This window comes from Mandrillus leucophaeus, unplaced genomic scaffold (genome assembly GCF_000951045.1).
Source record: "Mandrillus leucophaeus isolate KB7577 unplaced genomic scaffold, Mleu.le_1.0 Scaffold673, whole genome shotgun sequence".
Lineage (NCBI taxonomy): Eukaryota > Metazoa > Chordata > Mammalia > Primates > Cercopithecidae > Mandrillus > Mandrillus leucophaeus.
The window spans coordinates 1,471,035-1,489,912 of record NW_012107286.1 but is presented as its reverse complement, the minus strand read 5'-3'; the positions used below and the strand labels follow the sequence as shown (position 1 = coordinate 1,489,912).

At 39.4% G+C, this 18,878-nt stretch overlaps 1 protein-coding gene across 1 annotated transcript in view; it reads right to left on the bottom strand.

Annotated features, from left to right (window-relative positions):
• Positions 1-18,878, bottom strand: part of MYO3A (myosin IIIA) — a 259,578-nt gene that overhangs the window by 111,166 nt on the left and 129,534 nt on the right. Inside the window, exon 15 of the mRNA XM_012002014.1 lies at positions 3,471-3,673. Within this exon, the coding sequence (XP_011857404.1) occupies positions 3,471-3,673 (203 nt within the window). The remainder of the gene's footprint in view (positions 1-3,470; positions 3,674-18,878) is intronic.

The window sequence follows — 18,878 nt, the reverse complement described above, 5'->3', positions numbered from 1 at the left end:
ATGGATGGATGGATGGTGGGCTTTGGAGTCAGACAAGACGGACGAGGCTTCAAACTCCAACTCATTCATTGCTAAGCTTTTGACATTAAGCGACTTATTAAAATTCTCTTAGTTTCTCACTTTTAAAAGAGAAGATGACACCCTGTCACATGACTACAAGAATTAAAAGAGATAATGACTGTAAGGTGCTTAGCGCAGTGACTGACATAGAGTAACTGCTCCATAAATACATTTCCCTTTCTCCACAATGGAGAGCACCATGTCTGCCACTTATTTATGTCTCCTATAGAGTCCTGTTAAGTGCTGGGGACATGAGAGAAATGCAATCAATGCCTGCTGAACTGAACTGTAATAACAGGAGGAAACTGCAGTGGAAATGGCTATAATTTGTATTTATGAGAATTATCTAGCATTGCCTTCAATAGGTTCATTTGATTCTTGAAATTAAGTAGCCTCTTTTAAAACTTTCTCCTTGAAAACTATCAATGTTTAGAAAAGGATTTAAGTCACAGGTTATAAGATAGTACCATCATCATTAGAAAGGTAATCTAAAAATAAATGTGGTCAGAGATTGAGCTGGGATGACATTGTCAGAGGCAAAAAGTGAAGAAAAGAACAAAATGTCTTAAAGGGTGAGTTCATCAAAAAAAGATACTCGTCTGCTCTGATTCTTCCCTACTCCTCAGATCATTCTACACTCTTCTTTGTCTTGCTCTGGGACCCTAAAGGCCAATCCTTACAGCCTGCAATCCCTGGACTCCCTTGCTCTCTGGCTTCCATATGGGTTCAGCTATAGGAAGCACAGGCAGGAAACAGGCGGAGGGAGGAGAGAGAGGCTGGGACGTTATCCCCTTGCTCTCTCCCTGAACGGCTGCATCCCATTAGGGCCATAGCTCTCGACAGGCAGCCCCTGATCCACAGCTGCAGCTGGCACCAGGCACTAGTGCTGCCCCTCCCTCTGCCTGCAGACAGGAAGGCCGCCATGGCTCCTCACCCCTGTTAGTCCATGGGCATCTCACCATTTCTTCTTGGCTCTTCAATGCTCATGTGACTTCTGTAAACAGTTTTCTCAGTTAAAACCCTAGAGCTTGTTCTTTCTGTTCAGTACCCTGATTGATAACAGTGCAATTAAATTTATAATTTGTAAAGGTACCTATTAAGAATTCTTCCATCAATCACAGGTCTAATATTTTCATATTCATAGGTCACTCAAAGCTCCTCTGAAACTTAAAAATGCAATTAAATTAGGTGAAAGAAAAAACATAAAAATGGAAAAAGTGTTATAAATTAAAGACAGCTGTGCTCAAATTATAACTGAGTTATATTTCCACTTGATTGTGAATTTGGAATTTGGAATGCTTTTCCCCAATAAGCAAAGTTGTAAAATTAGAATAGTTCCTTAGGGGGAAAAATTACTTAATTCATAGCATGCCTTAAATATAATCCTGACTATGCTATTTCTTAGAATGCATCCTACAATATTTCAGTAAGCATTAACGGGATTATTTCTATGGTTATACGCTCAGGGCCTTGTTGTGTAACTCCAGAGGGTTATGTTCATGTGTTATTCTATATGAACTGTGTTCCTGCACTCAGCTCCATAGAATACACCGTGAATGATATCCCTTAATATTGTGCAACATGGTGGTGCCATCTACCAATTAGTTACTCTTTAAGTAGTTCTCCCCAAAGGGCCTGAAGGAGAGGCTTACACAATTATGAGAGCAGAACAAACAGTTTTGAGAACTAGCTAAGTTTCCACATCTGCTAAGATCCTGAGGTCCTTCTACTTATGGGCCGCAATAGCACTGACACACATGTCCACCGAGTTTTGGGCACTGGACACGCATCAATAAATAGTATCTACCATTTATTGAACATCTTCAATATCCCAGGTACTGTGCTATATGTTATTTCTAATCAACTATTAATACTACTATTACTACTAATGGCTTAAACTTATGGATTTCTTACTATATGCCATTCATTGTGGTAGATACTATACATACCTTGTCTTAATTGATAGGTACTAATGCCATTTCATTTTAAAGATGAAAAACAGAGGTGCAGAGAGGTTAAGTAAACTATTTCAAATCCTACATACAATGAATTACAGAGCCAAGATCCTGTAAGGATCTTTAAGGTTTAAATATCTTACCCAAGGTGGATTAAAATGGTCTGGTACCACAATTGAAAACCACATGTGTCTAATAAACATTCCTTCCTTTTTTTTTTTTTTTTTTTTGAGATGGAGTCTTGCTCTGTCACCCCAGCTGGAGTGCAGTGGCGCGATCTTGGTTCACTGCCAGCTCCGCCTCCTGGGTTCACGCCATTCTCCTGCCTCAGCCTCCCGAGTAGCTGGGACTACAGGCGCCCACCACCAGTCGCCCACCACCACACCCAGCTAATTTTGTGTATGTTTAGTAGAGACGGGGTTTCACCTTGTTAGCCAGGATGGTCTCGATCTCCTGGCCTTGTGATCTGCCCACCTTAGCCTCCCAAAGTGCTGGGATTACAGTCGTGAGCCACCGCGCCCAGCCTCCTTCCATATTTTCAATTGAAGACCAAAGGGTAATTTTCCATACTGGGGCTAGTGCTCAGGAGCTGGACTCCAGGCAACTTCTATTCATGACTTACTCATGAATTGAATGACACCAAGCTTGAAGGCACTTACATTAAATAATAATGTACTAATACACAACAAGGCTTATTATGTTACTGTGAATTAACTTGACATATTACTACAATAATGTAGCATATGTTTAGCATAAAACCAACATAAGAAAAATGAAAGATTCTAACTTGCCAAGCTTTCAAACAAAATAATGTAACTACCAGGGTACAAATCCAATGTGTAACGATAGTTTCCTCATTAGAATAACAAAGATGTTTTGTGAGACAGGAGAGAAACTTTGTCATTAAGCTACAAATCCGCAAAAGGAATTCATTCAACTTAATATCAAAGCATTATGAAGAGTATTGATGGCTAAAATCAGTCAGCAATAAAAGGTCAATACGATAAAGCTCCTTCTTGAATCTTTTATTTGGCCCCTTGTGTATAAACATAGGAAGAATAGAATTAATACAAATGTCTATTTATATATGCTAGCATTTAAAAGAGAAAAGCATTCAGTTATTTCGAATTAAATTTCACATTAATTTTGTATAGATAAATATATTCTCTGCTATGTCAGAACGGTCTCTAATTTATGCTGTTAGTACCTCTATGATGGGCTTAGGCTTTCTATCTGGCAGCACAAATTTTAGGTTATTTATTAATTCTTCTATTGAATGTTACATATATTTGAGAGTAAGACAGTGCTGATGGATCTCTTCATTCTCAATGGTAAGTGCTTTGCATATAGTAGGTGATAAACAAAATTTTATTGAATGAGAAAGACATTTTACTATTAAAGCATTATGTTTGCTTCTGCTTCCTCCAAAATAGGAGAGGTTTGAAATAAACTTACATAGCTTGGTGGATAACTCGGGATTTTTCCAGGAGATATTCAGAAATCTGTGCTCCCACTACAGCTCCAGAAGAGGTGAATTTCATTTCTAAGTATTTTCCAAATCGGCTAGAATTGTCATTTATAATAGTGCAGGCATTGCCAAAGGCTTCTACCAAATTGTTTACTTGTAAAATCTTCTCTTGCAAGGTTCTGTTATTAGCCTAAAGAGAAAATATTAAGATATTTTTAAAAACATAAAAAATTAACTTGGTATATAATGAAATGTCTCTTCTTTGGTAAGCACTTTATGTAGACATAAACATACAAAAGCATGTTCCTGATATATTGGCAGATGTTACATCCTGGTCTATTTTCGCCCTCCCATACGTGGATTCACTCACTTGTTTTCTTAAAAAAGGACAAGGAGATATTCTATACTTTTCTATTCAAATGCAGTTCCGCCTGATTTACAAAGATAATTTATAAGCAGCCTATGCACATTGAAGTACACTTGTCATTCTGTTATTCCTCCTCTACCTGCCTGGGCCCCCATCCAAATAGTCCCCAAAGCCAGAACCACTTTACTTGCTTCCACAGAAGCTGCTAACCCTGAAACTAAGAGAGGAAAGATAACTCATTAATTCAGAAGCAGAGAGAAGGGAATAATTACGAAAAGTGAGAACAGCTCGGAAGTATGAATGGGAGGTGTGGAAACCAGGTCAAGGTTAGCAGGCTTACATGGCTCTACCTCTATTTCTTCCCCATCTCTTATGCTCCTCTTCTCAAAGAAGTATGTTCCATGTTTCTTTTTTACCACTTTAGTTGAAATTCTACTGAGTAGAAATTTATTTGGGTTAATAGCCAATCACTTTTACAAAGGCATTCCAACCTCTGCCCCCCGAGGTATAGGGAGGTATTAGTTATTCACAACTTGGCAGAAGTTAGCTGAAGTAGATTATTTTCAGTGTAATACCTACCTTAATACTTTACCAAGATCAAGTATGTTAGACTTATTGCAAATTTTCTATGTCGAGGGAGAACAGTGGAAGCTATTTCTGGAACACAGGCTACATTAGAATTTGAGTGGGTTGGAGGGGGCATTCACAATGAAGTTTTCAGGCTGCGTAAGAACTTTGAGTATCTTATAAAAGAGGCAATAAGGGGTGAGAGAAGAGCATAGTAATTTGGGGGATGAACTTGGCTCTTTTAAAATGTTTTGGGCTGGCCTTGCACCCATGAAAAAGGTGAGATAACATTTTCATTGGCATATATTGAATAGCAGTGACCTGCTTAGTAAGATTTGGAAGACTGCATATTTCAAAGGTAAGTTCTATCTACCAAACACCTCGTTTTTCCATCTGGTAAATCCTTATCAAGGACATAAGTTAAAACAAGATAAGATGTGATAAGGGTAGGAATCTGAAAATACATATATACCCATCCCCAATTAACATTAATCTAAAACAAGACAAAGAGATTAGATTAAGGAGTTTGCTGACATCTACAGAACCACATTCACACACAATTAATTTATCACTGATGAGAACCTCTATCAGCCCGCAGATCAGGACAGAATAGCAAAGACCTGTGAGTAAATTCATTCAGGTATTCAGCTCCTCTACACCAGGATAATATGCTATGCCTCACTGTCCCCGTGCCCCACATTAAATCTTATCTCACCATTGTCAAAACCTTTTAAAATGATACTTCTAGAAGGAGAGAGTGGTTGATGGGCAAGGGGGAAGAAAAGGCTGAGATGAGACACCTGGGGTAGCGCCACCTTTTTTTTAGGTCTCTCCTGGCTCTTCCACTCCCGAGAGGGTCACAAGTCTGCTAAGTAGAGGTTATATTAAGCCACTGGGTCAAGACTTCTGATAGAACATATTAAAACCACTCAATTAGTTTTTGTTGTTGTTGTTGTTGTTGTTGTTGTTGTTTTGAGACGGAGTCTCACTCTGTCGCCCAGGCTGAAGTGCAGTGGCCGGATCTCAGCTCACTGCAAACTCCGCCTCCCGAGTTCACGCCATTCTCCTGCCTCAGCCTCCCGAGTAGCTGGGACTACAGGCGCCCGCCACCTCGCCCGGCTAGTTTTTTGTATTTTTTTTTTAGTAGAGACGGGGTTTCACCGTGTTAGCCAGGATGGTCTCGATCTCCTGACCTCGTGATCCGCCCGTCTCAGCCTCCCAAAGTGCTGGGATTACAGGCTTGAGCCACCGCGCTCAATTAGTTTTTAACAGGAACATGGAATTCTTCCTACTCATCATTTTGAAAATGAATTAGAAGTGACATCAAGATGGTTGGCCAGAAGCTCCTAGTGCTCTCCCTCTGATATGGTTTGGCTCTGTGTCCCCACCCAAATCTCATGTCAAATTGTAATCTCCATGTGTCAGGGGAGAGGGCCTGGTGAGAGATGATTAGATCATGGGGGTGGATTTTCCCCCTCACTCTTCTTGTGATAAGGACTGAGTTCTCATGAGATCTGATGGCTTGAAAGTGGCATTTCTCCCTTTGCTCCCTCTTTCTTTCTCTCCTGCTTTGCTGGGCTTGCTTCCCCTTCACCTTCTGCCCATGATTGTAAGTTTTTTTGAGGCCTTCCCAGCCATGTGGAACTGTGAGTCAATTACACCTCTTTTCTTTATAAATTACCCAGTCTCAAGTAGCTCTTTATAGCAGTGTGAGAATGCATAATACACCTTCAAGCCCCCCGCTACCTTCAAATGAGTAAACAAGTACATTTAAACCAAAATAACTAAAGGAGCACGGTGGAGAACAGCAAAAAAGCAGCCAGTAGAAATCCTGTAGAGCACAGAAACCCAGGATGGCCACATAGAGAAGGAAAGGAAACACCTTACCTTTACCACATCATGCCCCAAGTGGGGATCAGCTCACAACCAGCAAGGAAGGACAGCTCCCTGCAAGGAAAAGGTAAGCAAGATACCCCCAGCAACCTCTCTCACTACTGTTCACACTTGCAGTCATTGCTACTGGAGAATCCTGCAGTCCTCACAGGCTCTGAGCTTGGCTGAGGGAGCTCCCTTGCACCAGAGCTGAGGCAGCACCCCACCCTCAGAGGGCCTCAGGCCTCCTGAACACTGAAGTAGTTGCTGCCACCACACATCACAGGTGAGGTGGTACTTTGCACCCTGGGGCTCCAAGCCTCTGGCACACCTAAGCAGGAGCACCTCCTAGCACCACAGATGATCAACTATGTGGAAATTAAACAATGTACTGCTGAACAGCCAATTGGTCAAAGAAGAAAGTAAAAGGGAAAGTAAAAAATACCTTGAGACAAACCACAAGGAAAATACAACATAACAAGCCTATGGAATGTAGCAAAAGCAATTCTAAGAGAGAGGTTTGTAGCAATAAATTCCTATGTTAAAAAAGAAGCAAGCTCCAAAATAAATAGTCTAACATTATGCCTCGAGGAACTAAAAAATGAAGAAAAAGCTAAAGTCAAAATTAGCAGAAGAAAGGAAAAAAAATCAAAACCTGAGCAAAAATAAATCAAATAGAGAAAGGAAAAACTATAAAAAGAATCAATAAAACTATGAGTTTTGCTTTTGAAAAAAACAGGACTGACAAACCCTCAGCTAGTCTAAGAAAATAAGAGTGATGACTAAGATAAGTAAAATAATAAATGCAAGTAGAGAAATTACAACAGACGTATCAGAAATAAAAAGGATCATAGGGACTATTATGAACAATTATCTATAAACAATTTGGGTAGCCTGGAGGAAGTAGATAAATTCTCAGAAAAATATAACCTACCAAAATTGAGTCAGAAAGAATTAGAAAGCCTGAACAGACCAAAAACAAATAAAGAAATTGAAGAAGTAATCAAAACCCTCTAACAAAGAAAAGCCTAGGATAAGGTGGCTTCACAGCTGAATTCCACCAAACATTGGAAGAAAATCAATACCAATACTTCTTAAACTTTTCTAAAAAGTAGAGCTAGGCCAAGCACAGTGTGGCTCATGTCTGTAATTTCAGCATTTTGGGAGGCCAAGGTGGGAAGACAGCTTGAAGCCAGGAGTTTGAGACCAGCCTGGGCAACAAAATAAGACCTCATCTGAACAAAGAATTATAAAATTAGCCCAGTGCACTGGCACATGCCTGTAGTCCCAGCTACTGGGAAGGCTGAAGCAGGAGGGTCACTTGAGCCCAGGAGTTCAGACACTGCAGTGAGCTATGATTATGCTACTGTACTCCAGCCTGGGTGACAGAGTGAGACTCTGTCTCTAAGAAAAGCAAATTAATAAATAATAAAAAATAGAGCCAGAGGGAATACTTTCAACTACACTTTATGAGGCCAGCATTACTTTACTACCTAAGCCAGATAAAGGTATCACAAGAAAAGAAAACTACAGGCCAGTTTCTCTGATGAACACTGATGCAAAAATTCTCAATAAAATATTAGCAAACCAAATCCAATAACACATTAAAAAGATTATATATTATGTCCAAGCAAAATCTATCCCTGGCATGCAAATCTAGCTTAACATATGCAAATCAAACAATGTGATTCAACATATTAACAGAGTCAAAGATAAAAACCACATAATCATCTCAATTGATGCAGAAAAAGTATCTGACAAAGTCCAACACCCCTTCTTTTTTTAATTTTAAAAGTGGAAGCTGTATTCCATTTTCCTATGAGATTACAAAAAGAAAAGCATTTACTAAGGTATAACTCATAAGAGGCCTTTCTATAGCTATTTATTTTTCTATTGACAGAATGTCCCAGATTTTTATGAACTATCTAGAAATTGCTGGTCTTGCTGTGATTTCCACTAAGTAGCGGTATTCCGCAGGAAGAAAAAGGACATTTTGGAAGGAATGAAGTATTCTTTGGCATAACCATTTTCATTCCCAAAGAATACAGGAGCTACCTACAATTATATAACATTTTCTTAGGCAATAGAAAAGCAATATTAGGCAAAGTGGTAATAGGTTTCTTTACCTTGAAAAGACACAATTTTTAACATTTTTCAACCACAGAATAATCTACATCATATGTATGAGTTATAGAAGACCATTTAAGATACCACAACATCTTTTCTTGATGTGGACTCTCAACAGTTTAGGTATAGAAAATTCCTCAACATAATACAGGGAATGTATGAAAAATCCACAGTTAACATTATAATCAATGAGGAGAAACTAAAAGCTTTTCCAATAGTATCTATTACAACGCAAAAAAATACCCACTCTTATCACTTCTATTCAACATAGTACTGGAAGTACTAATAAGAACAATCAGACAAGATAAAGAAATAAAAGGCACCCAAATCAGAAAGGAAGAAGTTGACCTGCAGTCAACCATGGTCTAAAACTATTAAATGAAAAATTCCAGAAATAAATAATTTCTAAGTTTTCAATTGCATGCCATTCTGAGTAGTGTGATTAAATCTGTGCCACCGCATTCTGTCCCACCTGGAAAGTGAATTCTTCCTTTGCCCAACGTATCCACGTTGTATACGCTACCCACCTGTCAGCCAACTTAGTAGCCCTCTCAGTTATCAGATCAGCTGTCACAGTATCACAGTTCTGGCCATCAAATAATCTTTATTTTACTTAATGGCCCCAAAGCACAAGAGTAGTGATGCTGACAATTTGAATATGTCAAAGAGAAACTATATTTGCCTGCTTGAAGTGAAAAGGTGAAAGTTCTTGACTTCATAAGGGAAGAAAAAATATTGTATGTTGAGGTCTACTATCTGTTAAATTGTGAAGAAGGAAAAAGAAACTTGTGCTAGTTTTACCGTCACATATCATATTGCAAAAGTCATAGTCATAGTGCATGATCAGTACTTAGTTAAGATAAGAAGGCGTTACATTTGTGGGTGGAAGACATGAACAGAAAATGTTTTCTGATTGGTGTCAGTGGTTGAACCAGAAAGCATTGAGCCTACACAAAGAAGTCAGCAAGGGATCCCCTAAAACAAGTGACACTAAGGTATTTTGAAAGAGAGAGAGAGAGAGAGATCATATTCATATGATGTTCATTACAGTATAGTGTTATATTTTATTTTTAGTTATTGTTGTTAATCTTGTATTGTGCCTAATTTATAATTTAAACTTTATCATAGGGATGTTTAGGAAAAAACAGTATATATAGGGCTTGATATTATCTGCAGTTTCTGGCAACCACAAGTGTATCTTGGATCATATCCCCTGTGGGGATAAGTGGAGACTACTGCATTTGCAGATTACATGATCCTACCTGTAAAAAGCCCCAAATATCCCACAAAATAAATGTTAGAAGTAATAACTCAATAGAATTTTAGGATACAAAATCAACATATAAAAGTAAGTAACATTTTTATACATAAATAATAACCTAACTGAAAAATAAATCAAGAAAGCAATCCCATTAACACAAGCATAAAAATAAAACATTAGGAATAAATTTAACCAAGGAGGTGAAAGATCTATACACTGAAAACTGTAGAACAGTGATGAAAGAAGTTGAGGAAGACACAAATAAATGAAAATATATCTCAGGGATCAGAAGAATTAATGTTGTTAAAATATCCATACTACCCAAATATACAGAATCAGTGCAATCCTTATCAAGATCCCAAGGCATTCTTCACAGAAATAGAAAAAAACAATCCCAGGAAGGGTCAATCATCATAGCAGATGGGAGACAAGACTGGATTGCAGCTCCAGACAGGGCAGCGTACAGAGGCTTGCACTGTGAATTTTAGCTCCAGATTAATGCAAGAACAAACCAGCAATCTCAAGAGGACCCACAGACCCTCTGAAGGAAGTGGACCACTCCCGCAGGACCTGAGAGACCCTCCAAATACTGTGAGTGCCCCAACTGCAGAAGTGGGAGAAGAAGACCCTCTTCTCCTGAACACACATCCCCACTGGAGAAGCTGAGAAGCTGAAGGTGGGAGAAGTTTCTGACTTTACATGGAACCGAATCCATTTGGAGAGCCAAGCGAAATATAGGGGTAGAGGAAGCAGCAGGAAAACCCTGGGAGCTTCCTGGGTCCCCTAGCAGGCCACTCCTGCCTGGCACCACAGGGATCCAAGGGGAGGGTGGCCAGAGGAGCAGAGGGTAAAACTGCACGGGGATAAGGAAATCTTTAGCTGAACTTTGTAACAGTTTGACCTGGCAAGAAGCCTGGCCAGAACTCGGGGGAGCGTGCAAATCTGGTGTGTAGACTCCACAAGCAGGGGAAGAGCCAAGCACTTTTCTTTTGCAGCTGGGAGGAGGATAGCCTGGGGCAGGTTTTCAAGCCCATTTCACCCTCTGCCTGGAAACAGACTCAGCTGTTGCGGGGGCATGGTGGGAGTGAGATCCACTCTTCAGTTTGCGTGGGAGCTGGGTGAGGCCTTTGACTGCCAGCTTTCCTCCATTTCCCTGACAACCTGCATGACTCAGCAGAAGCAGTCATAATCCCCCTAGGTACCCAACTCCAGGAACCTGGGAATCTCACCCCCATCCCACACAGCAGCCACAGCAAGACCCGCCCAAGGAGAGTCTGAACTCTGACACACCTGGCCCTGCCCCCACCTGATGGTCCTTCCCTACCTACCCTGGTAGCAGAAAAAAAAGGGCATATAATCTTGGGAGTTCTAGGGCCCCACTCACGGCCGGTTCCACCCCATACTACCACAGCTGATACTTTCTGAAAGTGCCACCTCCTGGCAGGAGGTCAACCAGCACAAAAATAGAGCATTAAACCACCAAAGCTAAGAACCCTCATCGAGTCCACTGCACTCCCCCCATCACCTCCACCAGAACAGGTGCTGGTATCCATGGCTGAGAGACCCATAGACAGTTGACATCATAGGACTCTGTGTGGACAACACCCAGTAGTATTTCGGAGCTGGGCAGACTTGCTGGGTGGCTTGACCCAGAAGAGAGACAGCAATCACTGCAGTTCAGCTCACAGGAAGCCACATCCATAGAAAAGAGGAAGAGAACTACATCGAGGGAACACCCTGTGGGACAAAAGAATCTGAATAACAGCCTTCAGCCCTAGACTTTCCCTCTGACAGAGCCTACTCAAATAAAAAGGAACCAGAAAACCACCCCTGGTAATATGACAAAACAAGGCTCTGCAACACCCCCCAACAACAACAACAAAAAATCACACTAGTTCACCAGCAATGGATCTGAACTGAAAACAAACAAACAAACAAAAAAGATTTACCTGAGAAAGAATTCAAGAGGCTAGTTATTAAGCTAATCAGGGAGGGACCAGAGAAAGGTGAAGCTCAATACAAAGAAATCTGAAAAATGATAAAAGAAGTGAAGGGAGAAATATTCAAGGAAATAAATAACTTAAAGAAAAAGCAATCAAAAATTTGGGAAACTTTGGATACACTTTTAGAGATGCAAAATACTGTGAAAAGTCTCAGCAATATAACTGAACAAGTAGAAGAAAGAAATTCAGAGCTCAAAGACCAAGTCTTCAAATTAACCCAATCCAACAAAGACAAAGAAAAAAGAACAAGAATAAGAAAATATGAACAAAGCCTCCAAGAAGTCTGGGATTACTTTGGTTAAACAACAAAACCTAAAAATAATCGCTGTTCCTGAGGAAGAAGAGAATTCTAAAGGCTTGGAAAATATATTTGTGGGGATAATCAAGGAAAATTTCCCTGGCCTTGCTAGAGACCTAGACATACAAATACAAGAAGCACAAAGAACACCCGGGAAATTCATCACAATAAGGTCTTCATCTAGGCACACTGTCATCTCATCAGGTTATCCAAAGTTAAGATGAAGGAAAGAATCTTAAGAGCTGTGAGACAGAAACACCAGGTAACCTATAAAGGAAAACCTACAGATTAATGGCAGATTTCTCAGCAGAAACCTTACAAGCTAGAAGGAATTGGGGCCCTATTTTCAGCCTAATGAAACAAAACAATTATCAGCCAAGAATTTTGTATCCAGCAAAACTAAGCATCATATATGAAGGAAAGAGACAATCTTTTTCAGATGAACAAATGCTGAGAGAATTTGCCATTACCAAGCCACCACTATAAGAACTGCTAAAAGGAGCTCTAAATCTTAAAATGAATCCTGGAAGCACATCAGAACAGAACCTCTTTAAAGCATAAATCACACAGGACCTATGAAACAAAAATACAAATTAAAAGCAGAAACAAAACCAAAAACTAAAGTACCAGGAAACAAATAGCATGATGAATGCAACGGTACCTCACATCTCAATGCTAACGTTGAATGTAAATGTCCTAAATGCTTCACTTAAAAGATAGAGAATTGCAGAATGGATAAGAACTCAACAACCAACTATCTGCTGCCTTCGGGGGACTCACCTAACACATAAAGACTCACATAAACTTAAAGTAAAGGGGTGGAAAAAGGCATTTCATGCAAATGGACACCAAAAGCCAGCAAAGTAGCTATTATTATATCAGACAAAACAAACTGTAAAAGAGACAAAGAGGAACATTATATAAAGATAAAAGGCCTTGTCCAAGAGGAAAATACCACAATCCTAAACATATATGCACCTAACACTGGAGATCGCAGATCTATAAAGCAATTACTATAGACCTAAGAAATGAGATAGACAGCAACACAATTATAGTGGGAGCCTTCAATACTCCACTGACAGCACTAGACAGGTCATCAAGGCAGAAAGTCAACAAAGAAACAATGGATTTAAACTACATCTTGGAACAAATAGTCTTAACAGATACATACAGAACATTCATCCAACAACCACAAAGTACACATTCTATTCAACAATGCATGGAACTTTCTCCAAGACAGACCGTATGATAAGCTATAAAACAAGCCTCAATAAATTTAAGAAAATTGACGTTATATCAAGCACTCTCTCAGATCAGAAGGTATAAAACTGGAAATCAGCTCCAAAGGAAACCTTCAAAACCATGCAAATACATGGAAATCAAACAACCTGCTCCCAAATGAGCACTGGGTCAAAAACAAAATCAAGATGGAAATTAAAAAGTTCTTCAAACTGAACAAAAATAATGACACAACCTATCAAAACCTCTAGGATACAGCAAAGGCGGTGCTAAAAGGAAAGTTCATAGCCCTAAATGCCTATGTCAAAAAAAAAAAAAAAAAAACTGAAAGAACACAAACTGACATTCTAAGGTCACACCTCAAGGAACTAGAGAAACAAAACAAACCAAACCCAAACCTAGCAGAAGAAAGGAAATAACCAAGATCAGAGCAGAACTAACGAAACTGAAACAAACAAACAAAAAACCCCACAAAAGATAAATGAAACAAAAACCTGTTTCTTTGAAAAGATAAATGAAATTGATAGACCATTAGCAAGATTAACCAGGAAAAGAACAGAAAAAATTCAAATAACCTCATTCAGAAATGAAACAGGAGATATTACAACTGACATCGCTGAAATACAAAAGACCACTCAAGGCTACTATAAACACCTTTACACACATAAACTAGAAAACCTAGAAGAGATGAATAAATTTCTGGAAAAATACAACCCTTGTAGCTTAAATCAGGAAGAATTAAATACTCTGAGCAGACGAATAACAAGCAGCAAGATTGAAATTGTAATTTTAAAATTACCAAAAAAAAAAAAAAAAGTCCAGGACCAGATGGATTCACAGCTGAATTCTCGAATTCTACCAGACGTTAAAGAATTGGCACCAACCTTTTTGACACTATTCCACAAGATAGAGAAAGAAGGAACTGTCCCTAATTCATTCTATGAAGCCAGCATCACCCTAATACCAAAACCAGGAAAGGATATAACCAAAAAAGAAAACTACAGACCTATATCCTTGATGAACAAAGATGCTAAAATCCTTAACAAAACACTAGCTAACTGAATCCAACAACATATCAAAAAGATAATCCACCATGATCAAATGGGTTTCATACCAGGGATGCAGGGACGGTTTAACATATGCAGGTCAATAAATGTGATACACCACATAAACAGAATTAAAAACAAAAATCACATGATCATCTCAACAGATGCAGGAAAAGCATTTGACAAAACCCAGCATCCCTTTATGATTAAAATTCTCAGCAAAATTGGCATACAAGGGACACATCTTAACGTAATAAAAGCCATCTATGACAAACCCACAGCCAACATAATACTGAATGGGGAAATGTTGAAAGCATTCCCTCTGAGAATGGGAACAAGAAAAGGATCCCCATTCTCACCACTTGTCTTCAACATGGCACTGGAAGTCCTAGCCAGAGCAATCAGTGAAAAGGAAGAAATAAAGGGCATCCAAATCAGTAAAAAGAAAGTCAGACTGTCACTGTTTGCTGATGATATGATCATTTACCTTGAAAACCCTAAGTACTCCTCCAGAAAATTCCTAGAACTGATAAAAGAATTCAGCAAAGTTTCCAGATATGAGATAAATGTACACAAATCAGTAGCTCTTCTCTACACCAACAGTGACCAAGTGGAGAATCAAATAAAAAACTCAACCCCTTTTACAATAGTGAATTAAATTCAATTAAGCAGTTGTTTTGAACTGTGCAGCCTCAATCTTTTATAGACAGATTAGGTTTAACCTTCAACCTATTGGTGTTTTGTAACGCAAGATTCCTCACAGAATTGGCAAAAATTTTAACATGGCAAATTATAACTATGTAGATCGTAATAAAATTTTTTACAGGCATAAATTGTAAACAATTTTTTTTTCTTTTTTGGCCATTAGCGTCATTAAAGTACAATTTTATCTTATTGTAAGATCTTTACCTGGAAAATCAAAGTGTCTATCCTCAACTTCCTTTTTTAAAAAAATTAAGGTATAATTTACATACAGTAAGAGTCATCCTTTATACTGTACAGCGCTGAGAGTTTTTACATGTGCCATCATGTTACCCCCAACACAGTCTACATATAGCATAATTCCTTCACCACCCCAAATTGTCTTGTGACTCTTTGCAGTCAATCCCTCTCTCCACCCCCATTTCCTGATAATCACTGATCTGTTTCTGTCTGTACTGTTTTAAATTTGCAAGAATGGCATGTAAACTGAATCACACATTATGCAGTCTTTTGATTCTGGCTTCTTCACTTGCATAATGCATTTTAGCTTCATCCAAAAACAATTTTTTTTTTTTTTTTTTTGAGATGGAGTCTCGCACTGTCGCCCAGGCTGGAGTGCAGTGGTGCGATCTCAGCTCACTGCAACTTCCACCTCCCAGGTTCAAGTAATTCTGCCTGCCTCAGCCTCCCGCGTAGCTGGGATTACAGGCACCTGCCACCATGCCCAGCTAATTTTTGTATTTTTAGTAGAGATGGGGTTTCACCATATTGTCCAGGCTGGTCTTGAACTCCTGACTCAGGTGATCCACCTACCTCAGCCTCCCAAAGTGCTGGGATTACAGGCATGAGCCACCGTGCCCGACTTGCATAATGCTTCTTCCACTTGCATAATACATTTGAGCTTCATCCAAAAACAATTTTTTTTTTTTTTGAGATGGAGTCTCGCACTGTTGCCCAGGCTGGAGTGCGGTGGCATGATTTTGGCTCACTGCAAGCTCTGCCTCCCAGATTCACACCATTCACATCTCCCAGGTTCATGCCATTCTCTGCCTCAGTCTCCCAAGTAGCTGGGATTACAGGCACCTGCCACCACGCCCGGCTAATTTTTTGTATTTTTAGTAGAGACGGGGTTTCACCATGTTAGCAGGATGGTCTTGATCTCCTGACCTCTTGATCTGCCTGCCTCGGCCTCCCAAAGTACTGGGACTACAGGCGTGAGCCAGAGCACCTGGCCTCATCCAACGATAATTTAATGGAATTCATTATTGCTTGTATCAATGTTTGTTCTTTTTCTTTTTTTGAGACAGGGTCTTGCTCTGTCACCCAGGCTGGAGTGCGGTGGTGCCACCATAGCTCACTGCAGCCTCGACCTCCATAGTTCAAACAGTCCTTCCACTTCAGCTTCCCAAGTAGCTGGGACTGTAGGCATGTGCCATCATGCCTGGCTAAGTTCTAAATTTTTTCATAGAGGTCTTGCTATGTTGCCCAGGCTGGTCTTGAACTCCTGACTCAATGTTTATTTCTTTTTATTGCTGAGTAATATTTCACTGTATTAATATACTATAGTTTGTTTATTCCACTTTCTGGAGTTTGTAAATTAAGTCTCTATAAATCTTTGTTTATAGGTTTCTGTAAAGGTTTTCACAGTCTATACAGAAAGGCACATAGCACAGATAAACACATAGCAGTAGAACTGCTGGGTTGTATGGTAAGTGTAGCTTATAAGAAACATCCAAACTGTTTTCCAAAGTGGCTGTACCACTTTGCATTCTCACCAGAAATACAGTTGCTCCATATGAAACCCAATAGTCCCATAGATTCTTTTCTTTAAATAAACATGCAAAATTGACCCTTCTGGTCTTGAAGCTTGAACTTTACAGTTTGTTTTATCTGATTTCCCTCCTGAGGAAACCACCTTCAGGCCTGTCAAAAAAAAGTATCAAAGAACTGAAACTCCATAGATCACCACATCCAGACAATAAGATGCAGACCCCTCATTCATCATTATTGCTTCCTTGTCTCTCCCTAGTTTTTTGAGACAGAGTCTCGCTTAGTCGCCCAGGCTGGAGTGCAGTGGCGCGATCTCGGCTCAAGCTCCGCCTCCCGGGTTCACGCCATTCTCCTGCCTCAGCCTCCCGAGTAGCTGGGACTACAGGCGCCCGCCGCCTCGCCCGGCTAATTTTTTGCATTTTTAGTAGAGACGGGGTTTCACCGTGTTAGCCAGGATGGTCTCGATCTCCTGACCTTGTGATCCGCCCGCCTCGGCCTCCCAAAGTGCTGGGATTACAGGCGTGAGCCACCGCGCCCGGCTTCTTATACATTCTTACATGTCTTCCCTGTTATGTAAACCCCTAGTTTTAATTGATCAAAGAGATAGATTTGAGACAGCTCCCATTTCCCGGGTGCAACACCTGATTAAAACCTACTTCTTTGGCAATACTCATCATCTCAGTCATTGGCTTTCTGCGCAGCAAGTAGCAGGACCTAGACCAAACCCCTGGTGTTTCGGTAACACATGTTGATATCATTTGGCTCTATGCCTCCACCAAAATCTCATCTTGATTTGTAATCCCCACATGTCTAGGAAAGGACCTGTAATCCCCACATGTCAAGGGAGGGAGGTGATTGGATTATGGGGCAGTTTCCCCCATGCTGTTCTCGTGATAGTGAGTGAATTCTCACAAGATCTGATGGTTTCATAAGTGTTGGACAAGTTCCTCCTTCTCTCACTCTTCTCTCTCCTGCTGCCATGTGAAGAAGGTCCTTGTTTCCCCTTCACCTTCTGCCATGATTGTAAGTTTCCTGAGGCCTCCCAGTCATGCAAAACGGTGAGTCAATTAAACCTCTTTCCTTTATAAATTACCCAGTCTCGGAAAGTTCTTTATAGCAGTGTGAGAATGGAGTAATGCACATATCTCTGTCAGTATTTGGTACTGTTAGATTAAAAAACGCTAGCCATTTCAGTCATTTTAATAGTTTTGTAATAGTGTTTTCTTGTGGTTTTAACTTGCATTCCCAAATGATACTGATGTTGAGCAACTTTTCATTTGTTTATGTACCATACATAATCATCTTTGGTGAAGTGACTGTTCAAACATTATGTTTGTTTTTAAATTGTCATTTCATTTCTTATTGAGTTTTATTAGTTTTTTTTTCATATATTCTAGATTCAAGTCCTTTATTAGTTGTGTGCCTTGCAAATATTTTCTCTGAGTCTGTAGGTTGTGTTTTCATTTTTGTAACAGTGTCATCAGAGAACAGACATTCTTAATTTTGACAAAATCAAATTTTTCCATTTATAAATTATGCATTTTGGGTTGAATCTAAGAACTCTTTCACCTAACTCAACATCACAAAAACTTTTCCTATGTTTTCCTGTAGTAATTTTATGGCTTTTGGTTTTATGTTTAGATCTATGATGCATTTTGAGTTAAAAATTTGTATAACATGTGAGTATAGATTGATGTTAATTTTTTTGTATGGGACTATCCAATTATTTCAACACTATTTGTTGAAAAGACCACCTTTCGTAATTAACGAATTTTACACCTTTGTCAAAAATCAATAAACCATATGCGAGTAGCCTCTCTATTCTGTTTAATGACCCACTGTCTTGACTATTGCAGCTTTACAGCGAATCTGGAAATAAGGTAGTATGAATCCTCCAACTTTGCTCTTTCTCAAGATTGTTTGGTTATTCTAGTTCCCTTGCCTTTCATTATATATTTTGGAGTCACCTTGTCAATTCCCACCAAAAAAAAAAAAAATCCTGATTGGATTTTTATCATAACTGCATTATATCTACAGATCAATTTGTGGAAGACTGACATCTTAATAATATTGAGTCATTTAATCCATGATCATGATACACCTCTTCGTTTATTTAGGTCTTTTATTTCTTTTAACTCTTTCA